The 13,237-nt window shown below is 57.1% G+C and overlaps 1 protein-coding gene across 1 annotated transcript in view; it reads left to right on the plus strand.

Moving 5' to 3' along the window:
- Positions 1-6,129: 6,129 nt before the first annotated feature.
- Positions 6,130-13,237, plus strand: part of RNF213 (ring finger protein 213) — a 99,930-nt gene continuing 92,822 nt past the window's right edge. Inside the window, exons 1-2 of the mRNA XM_057501779.1 lie at positions 6,130-7,335; positions 9,174-9,315. Coding sequence (XP_057357762.1) covers positions 9,219-9,315 — 97 coding nt within the window. The 5' untranslated portion in view covers positions 6,130-7,335; positions 9,174-9,218. The remainder of the gene's footprint in view (positions 7,336-9,173; positions 9,316-13,237) is intronic.

Here is a 13,237-nt window from a genome sequence, read left to right on the forward strand (position 1 = left end):
TTACCACACGTTTTTTAAAAAGAGAAAAGGAAGGTATGGTAACTGTCTGGGAGGAGTTTGGAGTTTGGTGTCAGGAAGCTCGGGGCTGGGCTCCGCCATCGTCCCTCCCTGACCAGCCAAGCTCCGGAGCCTCAGGCCATCCACAGGGCGCCGTGTGACGGTGCCCACCCAGCGGGTGAAACCCTCACCCAGTGGCACGGGTGGCGCTTACAACGGACAACCACATAATGACGTTACCAACGCTTGCACAGCCCCAGCCCCCCTGGAGTGTGACTGGAATGTCAGTGGTGGTGTGGGTCAAACTGTGTCCCCCAAAATCATATGCTGATTTCAGTACCTAAGAATGTGTGACCTGTTTGGAAGTAGGGTCATTGTGTTCTTACCGGATGATGGTGGGCCCTGATCGTATGTGCCGAGGCCTTGCAGGGAGAGGAGGTTCAGTACAGACGCGTGTGGGCAGATGGGGCGATCCCCCTACAGACTGAGGGGCGCTGCCAGAGAGCCACCAGGAGCTGGAGGGGCCGCACAGACCTCCCCCAGGGCCTCTGCAGGAACTGCCCTGCTGACACCTTGGCCTCGGACCTGCAGCCCCTCAGCCCATGCTGTCTGTCTGCGCAGGCCGAGCGCACCCACACAGTGTAAGGAGTGTGCGCCCTTTCCAAGCCTGGCCAACAGAAGCGGGGCTCATGCCTCCTCGCCCCTCCCGCTTCCCGGCGGGCTGGCCCGGAGACGATCTGGAGCCCTTGGAGGCCATGTACTGGGAGGGCCCGGCTCCAGTCCACTGGAGGGTCAGAGGGCACCCTGCCGAGCCGCACGCTGTCAGTGCTGCCCCTGGCTGGGAGCTAGCGCAGCTCTGCCCGCCTTCCAGCCACAGCAGATCGTGGGCCCCGACTGCACATGCGGGGGCAGAGTGGCCTGTCCCACAGAAGTCAGCATGGGCCACACATGGGAGCCACATGTGTCATAGTAACATTTCTAGGAGCCGTACTGGAAAAGTAAAAACAGGTGGAATTAGCATGTTTTACTTACCCATTACATCCAGAACACTATCTTTTCAACATGTAATCAGTTTAAAACTTATCAATGAGATCCTCTACACCATTTTCCTCATGAAACCTGTGAGATTGCGGCCCCTCCCCCATGAGCGGCGTGTCTGGTGCGGGTCAGACAGCTCTTCTTAGCTGTGTTGGTGGGGCCGACGCAGGGCAGGCTGTAATGCCAGGGTCCTGTTCCTCCCATGCCCCAGGAATTCCCCCAAAAAGAACAGGGCAGGGGGCACCCCTGTGCCACAGCTCTACCCCACCCCTGCACAGTCTGGGGCTGCCCCGGGGGGGGTGCTCTCGGTGCCCCAGGCCCCAGGTGGCAGCTGCAGGCTCCAGGGCCGGAGGCCTCCTGGAGGGCAGGGCCGCCCTGAGGGTAATGTGGGGAGCCGTGGGCATCTCCATGGGGGCCGGTGTGGGGCAGGGATGACAGTGCCTGCCGTCGAAGTCGAACAGTCCAAAGGGGAGGCGTAGAGCTGAATAAATGTACAACTCACTCCGAGAGGATGCCCCATGTTTGGGCACCTGATGTAGTGTGCCACACATTTTCTTTGGGTGAAATGAGAGAACAAAAAACACAGACAACACAGACAGACAGACAATGGCTGCAGCCCCGATGTGGCGCAGCATCTTTATTTTTACACTGCCTTTCTCGGACCTCAGCCAAGTGCTATACTCATCTTTCCCTTCTCAGTGGGGGGCAGGCCAGAAGCAGGGGCGGTGTTTTCACACATCCTCAAGGTCTCCCTACTTTCAGAGTGAGGAGTCTTGGCTCGTCTTCGAGGACAAGATATATTTTTGTGGGCAGATAACGTCCAAGGACGGCACCGGTTGCTCTCAGGCTGGTGCTTTCCCGGGCTGCGTTCAGACACGGGGGAAGGTGCTTTCCCATTCTGCCTGCAACGTGAGAAGACAAAGGCCGTCCCCAACACAGGGACCACCCTCTGTCTTTGAAAGAAAGTCTACCTAGAGCAGGGCTACCTGGCTGACCTGGAAGTGAACAGAAACCCTTTTTCTGACTGAAGCATAATTATTTTTATAAAATGTCTTCTGTAGATCTGTCTACTCTTTGTCAATTCAGCCCCTGACACTGGCAGACAGCCTGTTTCTCCTCCTTTTAAAATAACGTTAATCCTCTGAAAGGATCTAAGTTTATCTAAGTCACGTGAACCTTTGTGTGATGCCGACAGTTGTGACTTCAGAGGACTTTGGGCGAAGCCCATGTCGGGCCGGTAGAAGGATGAACTGTGTCCTTGTGGGTAAAATTGAGACATTTCTAGAATGTCTTGTCTGGCTTTAGTATATCCGCATATCAATAGGCGTTCAGAGGGTAGAAAGAAGTGTGACTTTAGAGCATTTGCATCTTTCCTCAGGGGTGGAGAAGTTCATCTCCCTATCAGTGGGTAATTACCCGGGCAACAGAGGGCTTATCTGTACCTGAGAGGTGAGGGGGAGGCCGTGTGATTGCTGCTGGAGTAGAGAAGACCGCCTGGGACTGCAGTTTGTGAGCAATAAAACGGGTTTTAAACTTTATTTCTCCCTTTGACTGATTTCAGTTTTTAGAGATATTTTGCCCCGGGATTTCCTTTCCCTGGACTTACAGTCCCCTAGAGAGAGTTCAGTCCTTGCCCCTGGGTACCTGTGACTGTGACCCTACTTGGGGCGGTCTTTGCAGATGCACCAAATTAAGTTCAGGTGAGGTCATCCTGGGCTAGGGTGGGCCCCAAATCCCGCGGCTTGGGGCCTCCAGAAGAGAAGCGGCACCCGTGCACAGGGTGAAGGCCGCCCCAGCAGCCCTCCTCCATCCTGCCCCAACTCCCTAACTAAGGGACCCGGGCAGGTTGCCCAGGCAGATCTTACACAGGCCCGCGCGAGCCCTTTGTGAACAGGCAGCTGAGAGGAGAGGATGCTCGGACCCGAGCCTGTCACTATCTTTAGGGACAAAGCTGGAGGTGGCGCCCCTGAAGCCTCTCCTCCCAGTCCTCTGACTCCCCATTGCCCCGTTCCTCCATCCTGCACTCGGCCTCCTCCTCCACCACCAGTCCTCCATTCTGCTCCAAGCTCAGCCCAGCACGGTGAGCCGCCACTGCCTCAATCCTTGCATTTCAAGAGAAGAGAAGGCTCTTCTCTGTGAGTGTTCAGATGGGCTCCTAACCCCTGGATGTCCGCCCTCTTTGTTCTGTCTTTAATCAGGGTACTTTGTGAGCATTGCCTTGGTGCCCTGGGCTGCTAACCTTTATGGTTTAGTTGTCCTGTGAACTGGACACTTACAGCCACGTTCCCACATCTGGACAGTGTCCGGGACCTCTGCTTTCCTTGGAACACCTGATGACCCACGTCTGTACCTGTCAAAACAGGCTGTCCACGCTGACCATGCCACATCCAGACCTCTCAGAAAACAGGAAGTCCTAGCCTCCTGCCCTGACTTCCCCTTCTGGAGGTCAAGAGTGTTTCTGGTGCCTCTCCGAAAGCCATGCCTGGAAATGGGTGTTACAGCCCCAGCCCCAGGTCAGCCTGGCTAGACTGGATGCTAAGAGACAGGGACCGTGGGCTTAGACAGAACAGGGTGAGGGCCTCTGGAAAGAGCAAGGCAGGGTATTTAGTCAGAGCAATGTGACTACATGCAAACTAATCCCCCTACCAAAACTCTGTGTTAAACATTAAGCTCTAGAGTCATTCTTCAGCGAGATCAGTTAATATTCCCCAGATAAAGAAGAGTAGCACGTGTTTTCATTATGCTAATTTTTGTAATCATGTGTAAGACTCACCTTAGCATGCTAAAGGCCCAGGCCTATGTGCTGTCTTTCCTCCTTCAGACCTGATGAGGTGATTTGCAAACTGGGCAACTAATTTAGCTGCAGGCCCAGCTGTAAACAACATAGTAAAAGGCAGGAAGGATTCCACCTTAAAGATAAGATTGCATTTTAACAACCAGGAAGTTTAAGAAGTAAGATTCTTAACTTACTCTTTAGCAAACAGACAATACCTCAGCCCACCTTGGGGGCTGGGCAGGCGACCTTTTGATATGCTCCTAGACCAAGACACCAGTATCCCAGGGAGAAATCGGAGCAGTACATTTCTTGTGTTGTTAATTTTTAATATTCAGGGACCACTTAACAAGTCCACACCCCTGAGCATTTTATCTGGTTGCCCAAAATCCTCAACTGTCTATAAAACCCCTAAACAACGCATCACCCCGGGCTCTCCTGTCCCTCCCCCTGCCGGGCTCACACCAGGAGCTGCCTGTCTGTCCTCTCACTGTATCTCTCAATAAAAGTGTCCCTGACTTTCCTACCTTGACTGTTTGAACCTAAGTTCATTCTTTGACTCTGCAAACAAGAACCCCGGCATTATAAGGGTGAAGAAAGCTGCGTCAGAGGAGATTTGAGAGTACAGCTGAAGCCTCATTTACCCTGAACCTCAAATGAAGCTGGGGGTCAGTACAGCAACCCCTTCTCGGAAGCCAGATTTCAAAAATCCCTTTACTGTTTTCATTATTCCCCTGAGAGGACCAGGACACAGGAGAGGTGGAGGGGAAATCCCCTGGGGACACTACAGTGGCCTTACAGATCGAAAGACACCTCCCTTCCTGGGGCCTGGTTTCTTGCTGGAAGAATCCTAATTTCTGAGGCTGCGTTGGGTTTCGCAGTCAAAGACACTGCAGCGGACAGGGAAACGTGTTTCCTCAGGCCATGTGACTTAGCTAGGGTGGGCATCCTGACCCTGACAGGCTGTTGTGCTCTGATCCCGCTGCCCGCTCTGCTGGACCCCTCAACAACTCCTTGTTACTTTGGGGACCGGGGCTCTGATGTGCATGCCTGCAGGGTCCACAAGCGGCTGCTCTTCAGGGCCCACACAGGAGGTGCCTCTTGGCCACGAGGGCTGACTGTGTTGCTGACCTGGACGGGTGTCTGGGTTTTGGCTGGCACTGTGCCAGGGACAGCCAAGCTCTGCTGGCAGCGCCTCGCCATGCCCGAACACAGCAGGTGGCATGTGGGAGCAGCATCGGGCTGGGCTCTCCCCTCATTTGCCATTCCTGTTGAGGAACCCCACCTGGAGAATCTTGAGCACTGGGAGTGGCTCTGGGTTCTAGTGGCGACACCTTTCCCTAGGACGCATGAGGGCCAGCCCAGTGCAGTCTGCTCCCTCCCAAACCGGCTGTGTGAAGGGGTCCACCCTGCCCCTCCTGGGCCCCTCCGTACAAGATAAGCTCTCTTGCGTGCGCAAGGTCAGTACAAGGTCAAAGCCACGGCAGTGGATGTAGCCTGGATCCTGCTTAGATCCAGATATACTAGACAGCAGGGGTGGCCAATTTTGTGTGAGTTGGGGTTTGCGGATACAAGTAAATGCAAGATATTACTCCATGGCCTGTGAGAAGTGCCCCCTAAGGAGAGCCTGAGCTCAGACACTGGTGCTGGGATTGAAGGGCGGGGAGAAGCCAGCCCTGCAGGGGGAAGACAGTGTAGGTAGGAGGGGAACCTGTGGGTAAAATTTAACATTTCCCGAATATCTCGCCTGGCTTTGGTGCATTTGCATATCCTCAGGGGTGGAGAGAAGTTCATCTCCACGTCAATGGGTAATTACCTGGGCAAGGAGGGCGTGTCTGAACCTGAGCAGTTAAGGGGAGGGGCTGGCTTGCTTGATGGCTTCTTCCGGAGCAGAGGAGAAAGACGGCCCCGGACTGCAGTTTGTAAGCAATAAGCGGGTTTTAAACTTTATTTCTCCCTTTGACTGATTTCGGTTCTTAGAGGTATTTTGCCCTGGGATTTCCTCTCCCCAGACTTACAGAACGCAAAAAAGATAGAGCTTGCTGTTTGCAACCCAGAGAAAGTACAGCGTGACAGGAGTGAGTGGGGAAGGAGAGGGTGGGAGAGGGAACCCAAGGCCATTTAAATTTTTTCAAATTAGTTTTATTTTGGTAACATTAATCTACAATTACATGAAGGACATTATGTTTACTAGGCGCCCCCCTTCACCAAGCCCCCCCACATACCCATTCACAGTCACTGTCCATCAACATAGTGAGATACTGTAAAATCACTACTTGTCTTCTCTGTGTTGCACAGCCCTCCCCGTCCCCCCCCACACTATACATGTTAATCATAACCAAGGCCATTTAAATTTAATAATGATCATCCGAAGGACATTGAAGCAGAAGAGCCCGTGCCACGAGTGCCCTCAGGCCGTGCTGGTTCGGAGGGGAGAGGATTGTGAAGCGTGATTTGCATCAAACACTTTGCTCGGATCCTGATACCAGCACTTGCAGTTTTTATTATTGTTGTCACTGGTGGAGGTACTATTCCCAGAATCGTGTCTCAGAGGCAATGAGGAATGAAGCCAGCAGACCAGAGTATGGAGTAACCAGCGAAGCTTTTATGGACTGTAAAGAAGGAAACGTCGGGGCTGCAGGGTCTAGGGTTTATAAGCGCAGAAACAGAGAAATTTACGTGATTGGCAGGGGCCTGTTGCTAGGACTGAGCTGGGTTCAAGATTCTCTGTCTCCGTGTCCACTTAGTGAGTGTGGTCTAGTGTGTTTCTCACGGGTTCAAAAGGAAAAACTCCCTTATTTTCAGGCTGATTTTTCCAGGTGGCTAGCGGTTTCTTGTTTATTGGAAGCCTAGGTCCCTCCTGACTGGAACTTACCCGGGCCTTGAGCTCTGTCTGTCTGTGTCCCACTAACACCTGCCTCATTATTATTACCTCTCCAAAGCCCTAGGATGTGGGAGTAGTTTCCTAGAGGAGGACACTGAGGCAGGGAGGGGGTAGGGGCGCAGATGCAGGCTGGGACAGCCTCAGCTATTAGTGACCATGGGAGCGCTGGCCGCTGGCTGGGGAAGCTCTCTTGCCTTTGGCTGCTGTGGTCACTTAGTCGCACAAGCCCCAGATGCAATAGGGCTGGTGGCCTCCACTTCGCACCCGTGTGGCCCGCCTCCTGTCCTCCAGAGCCCTCCCCAGCTGGCCGCTGGCTCCCCGGTGGACCCTGTCCGAGGTGCTGGGTGGCCGGGGCTGGGGAGGACCCGTGCGTGGAGACCACCAAGGCCTACGCGGTCCGCGGCCGGGGGACCTGGGTGCAGACGCAGGCCGGGCCGAAATCGGGCGCTTCCTCCGAGTCCCGCCCCACGCTCGCAGGTGCAGAAGAGGGTTCCCCCTCGGGCCGAGGCCGGATGTAAGGTCCACTGGGGGCGCCAGCATCGGGGGAATTCCGGCCACACCCACGCAAGCCCCGGGCAGGAGGGGCGGGCACCCGGACCCGCGAGAAAAACCACGCGGGCCGGCTGCGCCGCGGGTGCTGCGGGTACGAGCAAGCGTGGCGTGGGCACGGGGGGTGCGGGGGCAGAGCGCGGCGGCGGCGAGCGGGCTGGGCCGGGGTGTCACTTGGCGGAGTGCGGGGCGTAAAGGCGAGCCCGTGGATGCGGGTCACATGCGTGCTAGGGGGTCCCCAGGCGGGGCCTGGGTCTGGGTCGCGGCGGCCCGGTCCAGGCGCGGACCGGGACGGCGCCTGCGCCCCGATGCGCGCGTCCGGCCGCCGCTCCCCCCGGGCCGCCTCTTCCTTCGGCTCCGGGTTTCGGTTTCGCCGCCGGTTCCTGGTGTAGCCCCGCCCTGGCGCTGTGCGGACCCCGCTGTAGGGCCACGGGCAGCTGGTGGGCGCAGGGCGTGGGCAGCGCGCGTCCCCGCGGGGTCCAGCGACCTTGCCCGAGGCGCGGGCGCTGAGGGGCTCCGGGTGGGCTGCGAGCTCCCTGGAAGGGGTGCCGGGACCCGGGGTCTGCGCCTCCAGCCCGCAACCCAGGCGTTCGCTCGAACGAGCTGCAACAGCGAAGTGATGCGAAAAGAGAGCGCATCTTGTTTCCCAGTAACTTTGAGGAGAAGCATCCCTGCCCGCAGAGGCGTGTGGCGGGGCGCGCGGCTCTCCCGGCCCCCGAGCCTGCCGGCGGCCTCTGCACGAATGGCCTCGGGCGCCCCGGGGCGCGGGCGGGGAGGCGGGCGACGAGGAGGGCGGGCCCGGGCGCGGGGAAGGATTTCTTTGGCTGGGGGATGGGCCCGGAGTTGGGCCGGTCCTGTGCTGGGAAAGGGCAAGGGAAAGCCGGGAAGCTGACTCAGTGGCGAGGCGCCCCGTGCCGGCCGGCCTGCCTTAGGCCCTGGAGCAGGGAGAGACAATGGGGGCACTGTAGTGAGGATTTCTGAGCCCCGCTGTGAGTGTTCTGGTCTGTGCGGAGCAGAGCTTGGGAGAGAAGCTACTGGGGGGACCTGAGGCCCGGGACGGGCCCCCCCACGGAGGTGTGAGAGAGAGTGCCCAGACCACGGTGTCGGGATTGCTTCAGGGGGCCAAGGCCGGGCTGCGTTCTGTTGGTGAAGCCAGGGAGCCCCTCACACCGGTTCAGCCCTGCCCTGCACCCAAGCGCTCACCAGCTAGTAGAGACCGAACTGGTGGTGGCAGACTGGCTTGCGTGCCACAGACCGTGAGCGGGGGAGCCAGGGGCCCAGGGTAGGCGGGGCGAGGGAGGACGCAGCCTCCGGCCCATCACTAGGAACCTGACGGCCAGCCCTGTTAGCCTGGGGCTGCTCTGTGCCGGCTGGCCCCTAGGGTTGCTCTGACTCAGCCAGTGGCCGCTGGCATTTCTGTAGGGCTGCTCTGTAGGTGCGGTCCCTGCCTGCCTGCCTCACCTTGTCCTCATGTCACCTGCGAGCCAGGCGCTCTTGTCTCTGAGCCCCTTGGCCAGGACACAGTGGGCAGCCTCACCCTGTGTCATATGTCTCTGCCTGGAGACCCCCCCTCCCCACCTAGTTCTCAGTTGTACCGGCTCCCAGGCCCCCAGTCTTAGCTGGGTGGGGCCAGTGATGGAGAGTTCAGGAGGCCCAGAGGGGCAGGCCTGGTAGGGACAGCAGACGAGGAAGTGGGGGCAGGAGCTATGTGGGGGTGGGGTCAGGAAGGAGAGGGTGGGGAAGGACTTGGGATGAGGACTGGCTCTGAGCCCCTTGCGGGAGCTGCTGGGTTTTGATTAAGCAGGGGAGCCTTAAGAGCTGCTGTGAATTCACTTTCCCGGAAAATGAAAGTGAAGCAGGGCTGTGGTCACATGACAGACAGACGGCGTGGTATATAGCCCTCTGCCTCCGGTCTGCTGCTCTTCCTTCCAGATCTGCAGGGACAGTCTGGCCTTGGGAAGCTCCCTCCCTGGAGGTATGAAGTGTCCTTCGTGCCAGCATGTCTCCAAAGACAAAGCCCCCAAGTTCTGTAGCGAGTGTGGACAGAAGATGTTTCCTGCAGCTCGCGCTCCAGGTAAGGCCGAGGGGGCACTGATGGGCCGGGGCTGAGGGTTGGGTGGAGGGGTGCTCCGGCAGACCAGGCCCCCTTCCTTTCCTGGGGATGGAAACTGGCCAGCAGGCAGCCCAGAACGGCAGCGTGAGGGCTTGTGGCTGAGGAACGCTTTCTAGAGGAAGTGCTTCCGTTAGAACAGTTTTATCTGGTCCTTCGCTGCAGGTGTCTTGCATTTTTGAAAATTTATATTTTATTTCTTAGAACTTAGGGTTCCCTTTCTTTGGAATGGGAAATGTTGGGCTGAGCTGAAGGTTCTTAAAAGATTTCAGAGGATGCTGTACGGAACTGGCCTCCCAGGCGCTGTGGTAGGGCGGGTGGTCCTCTCAGGCTGCACAGGCCCCTTCCTGGTGAGGGGAGGCTGGTTGGTGGGAGGAACCGGCTAGGTTGGGCCTCACCTGCTGACTCCAGCAGTCCTTGATTCTCTTGGTATGCTGGACCTCAGCCTGTCTCCCTGCCCTTCCTGGGACACATGAGGCATGCTCTGACCACAGGACCTTTGCACTGTCAGTTCCCTCTGCCTGGAATACACTTTTCTCAGAAGGCAGCACTGCTCCCTACTTCCTTCCTTTTGGTCTTTGTTCAGCTGTCTTCTCCCACTGGAGGCCCACTGCAACCCCTCCACTGAACGCTGCACCCTGCGCCTCCCACCACTGCCAGCTGCAATTCACCTGGCAGGTTGTCCTGTAACACTTTGACCACAGCAACGTGTGTGTGTGGACGGTGAATGCTGTCAGCACTTGACCTTCTTGCTGTCTACCTTTGGGTCATCTCTCTGGGTGGCTGTGTGTTAGGGGTGAGGTAGAAGTCCCTGTGCATCCATCATTCCTGTTTCTCCTGTGTTTGTATAAGATGCTCCCATTCTAGATTCTTTTATGGATTGCAGAGGGTGTGAAGAGGTGGCTGGCTGTGTTTTGTCACTTTTTGTTTGATTGGTCTTCGTGTGCTGCTAACCCTTTGGGGAGGAAGAAGTCGGACAGTCAGACCTTATGTCTTGGAACACCTGGGACTTGAGGACACAATCTCGGGCACGCTTGGCAGCCGGCTGACCTGGCTGGTTCTCATCACTGAGTGCTTGCCGTCTGGGTGTTGAATCCCGGCCTGGTTGAGCTCCTGGTGTCCAGCTGGAGTTTCCCACCTGCCAGGGCTCCCCACCCTGGTCACTAAAACATCTGCCTGGGTGGGGATCCTTGTGGGGGGAGGCTTTTGAGGCCCCAGAGATGGAAAAAACAACAAAATAAAACCAAATGGTTTAATTGCTATGCGACCATCTCTGTGCTAAGTATTGAGAGAGGAGCTCCCATAAATCCCATTTGTAGATACCAAGAGCGAAGCACAGAGAAGGCAGGTAGTCCTCCCACAGACACACAGCTAACAACTGTGAGGCAGGACTTAACCCCAGGCTGGTAGCTCCGGAGCCTCTGCCCTGGGAGGAAGCGGGGGTTGAGGCCTTGCTGGCCTCAGTGTGAAGGGAGGAAAGGTGGGGTGCTGGCAGCCCCCTGCACCTGTTCTGGAGCGCTGCCCTCCTGGGCTGGGTGCATGAGTGCCTCCAGCCCCGTGGGCTGTGGTCCATAGTGGGGAGTAGGGGTCAGGAAGGTGTTCCACGTGGCCTTGCATGACAAAATTATCATAACTGGGTAAAATTGGGTGGTCCTTGACTGCTGGCCTGGGGGCTTCATTTGAGTCTGGACCTTGTGCCTCCTGGGCACAGAACCTTCGTCCACACATTCATTCTAATAGGAGGGCTCTCTCTCCTCCCCAGCCCTGTTTTGTGTGAGAGGCTTTCACAGGATTGCTGAGGGCAACTGATGTGTTTGCCAGCAAAACAGGAAAAAAACGTGTGTTTTTTTGCAAAATGCCGCTAAGTCTCCTCATACTTGCAGCAGACCCGGTGGTCACCTTCCAGGGCCCTGCCCATCCTGGCAAGTAGGGAGAGTGGGCAGGGCGCAGCTGTCTGCCTCGGCCGTCTGTCTCGGCCAGGTCAGAGGTCACTCCTGGCTGCCAGCCCTTAGCAGGGTATAGGCACTCCCAGGGGACAGCCCGCATGTCCAGGATGCCCGGTGACCCAGCCAGCATGGGGGGCGAGGCCCTGAAAGCTGTAGGGGTGGGCTGGCGTCTGGGTGGCCCTCTTCCCTGTGAGTACAGTGAGCGGGGACAGGGCTTATCTTCGGGGCTAGGGCCCTGTGGGTGTCCCCCCACCTGCTGCTAGGGGAGCAGTGCCCAGGCCCTGGTCACGGTGCAGGGCACACAGTAGGGCTGAGGGCCCGACTGGCTGCTGAAGGCACTGCTGCCTGGCTCTGGGGCTCTGGCCGTGCAGGCTCCATCTCCAAGGGCCAGGTCGTTATCATGTGGCACTCTGCCCCAAGCACACATGGGGTTCTCTCTACTTCCTCATAGCCTGGCTGTGCCTCTATTTCCAGGAATAGAAACTGAAACCGAGATGCTGGGGCTTGGCTGGATCTGCTGAGAGAGCATCTTCTCCTCTCATCCATCTGTAGGGCTGGTTGTGAGCTTAGGTCATCCCAGATGCTGGGCTTTAGAGCCCCTTGGGGGTCTGTGCGGGGTCTGTGGGCCCAGGAGAGCCTCTGTGCACTGCCCAGGGGGGTGCCAGGTCTGGGGGGGCAGCAGGGGGCCACATGGATGAAGGCATGGATTGGGAACGTGTGGGGAATTCCAGGCCTCCCAGAACATAGGTGGAGGGTGCCCAGCTTTGCCAGGGGCGATGCTGGGAAGCAAGGGGTTTATGAGAAAGATTTCAAGGCTGGGACGGAGAAGGCGGAGGAGAGAATCATGGGCTGGCACGCTATGGGCGCTCTGACTCCTTTGCTGGTGTCACCGAGTGAAGTCATTCCAGGACCCATTAACTACTCTAGTTGCACACTGATAGTTTTTTATGGTCTGTACTCAGGTGCTTTAAAACGATTATTGTTTCTGGCCCAGTTCAAAGGTTTTTTTTGTCCAGTTCAAGAGTTCATTACTTAGGATAGTAGAGCCTCAAAATGGGGTGTCTGCTGTTCAAAACCTGTTCCCCTCCCACTCTGCCTGGTGTGCATGCACTGGTGAGCCCCCGGCCTCATGGATCGAGGGTACATTCGCTTTGATTCAGCCACTCATCCAGGGGCAAGGACCAGGGCTTGGAGCACCAGTCCCCAAGGCCTGTCCTGGCCTCTGTGAAGCCCTGGGTGGCAACACAATGCCTGGGTACAAACCCTGTTCCTCCCGTTGCATCCGGGGCCCGAGCATGCCACCTACCTGCCCTTTGGTGGCCGAGTACCTAATGGGTAACGTGCCAAGTGCCCAGTGAGTGCTAGAAAGATTTACTCTTACTGAATCCAACTTGTCTTTTAATTTTGCTGTTCATAGAAACACATGCTGGTGTGAATGACCCACGCATTGCAGGAGGCTATGAGGACTGTCAGGCCCTCTGGCCTTGCCCAACCGCTGCCCGTCAGTCTCCAGGGGATGAACATAGCACGATTAACTGTTTGGCATGTCCCCTTCCAGGTGCCGCCTCTTTGTGGAAATGTGTGTGCACACACGTGTTTCTCTGCGTGGATGGGGTCACGCCTCACAGTCTGCTTTTCTCACCCGTCAGCACCTTGAGGCCTCTAGATAAGGCCACAGCCTGGGCACCTGTGCTTTTCTGCCATTTTGCCATCATGCACTCGGCTGGGATGGGTCCTGGCCCGGGACCTTGCCTCCAGCTGTCTCCGGCTCCCAGGCTGGACCGTTTGTGACAGGAGCCGTCACCCTGCCCGGCTCCCGATGCTGAGTCTGGTTTCCTTTGCACACACACCCTCTCCTGCGTGGGTACAGTGGAGCTTGTCAGTCAGAGTGGCTGGTATCTCCTGGCTCCTTGATCAATAGGGAAGTCAAATATCTTTTC

The sequence above is a fragment of the Manis pentadactyla genome, chromosome 4 (assembly GCF_030020395.1).
Source record: "Manis pentadactyla isolate mManPen7 chromosome 4, mManPen7.hap1, whole genome shotgun sequence".
Taxonomy (NCBI): Eukaryota; Metazoa; Chordata; class Mammalia; order Pholidota; family Manidae; genus Manis; species Manis pentadactyla.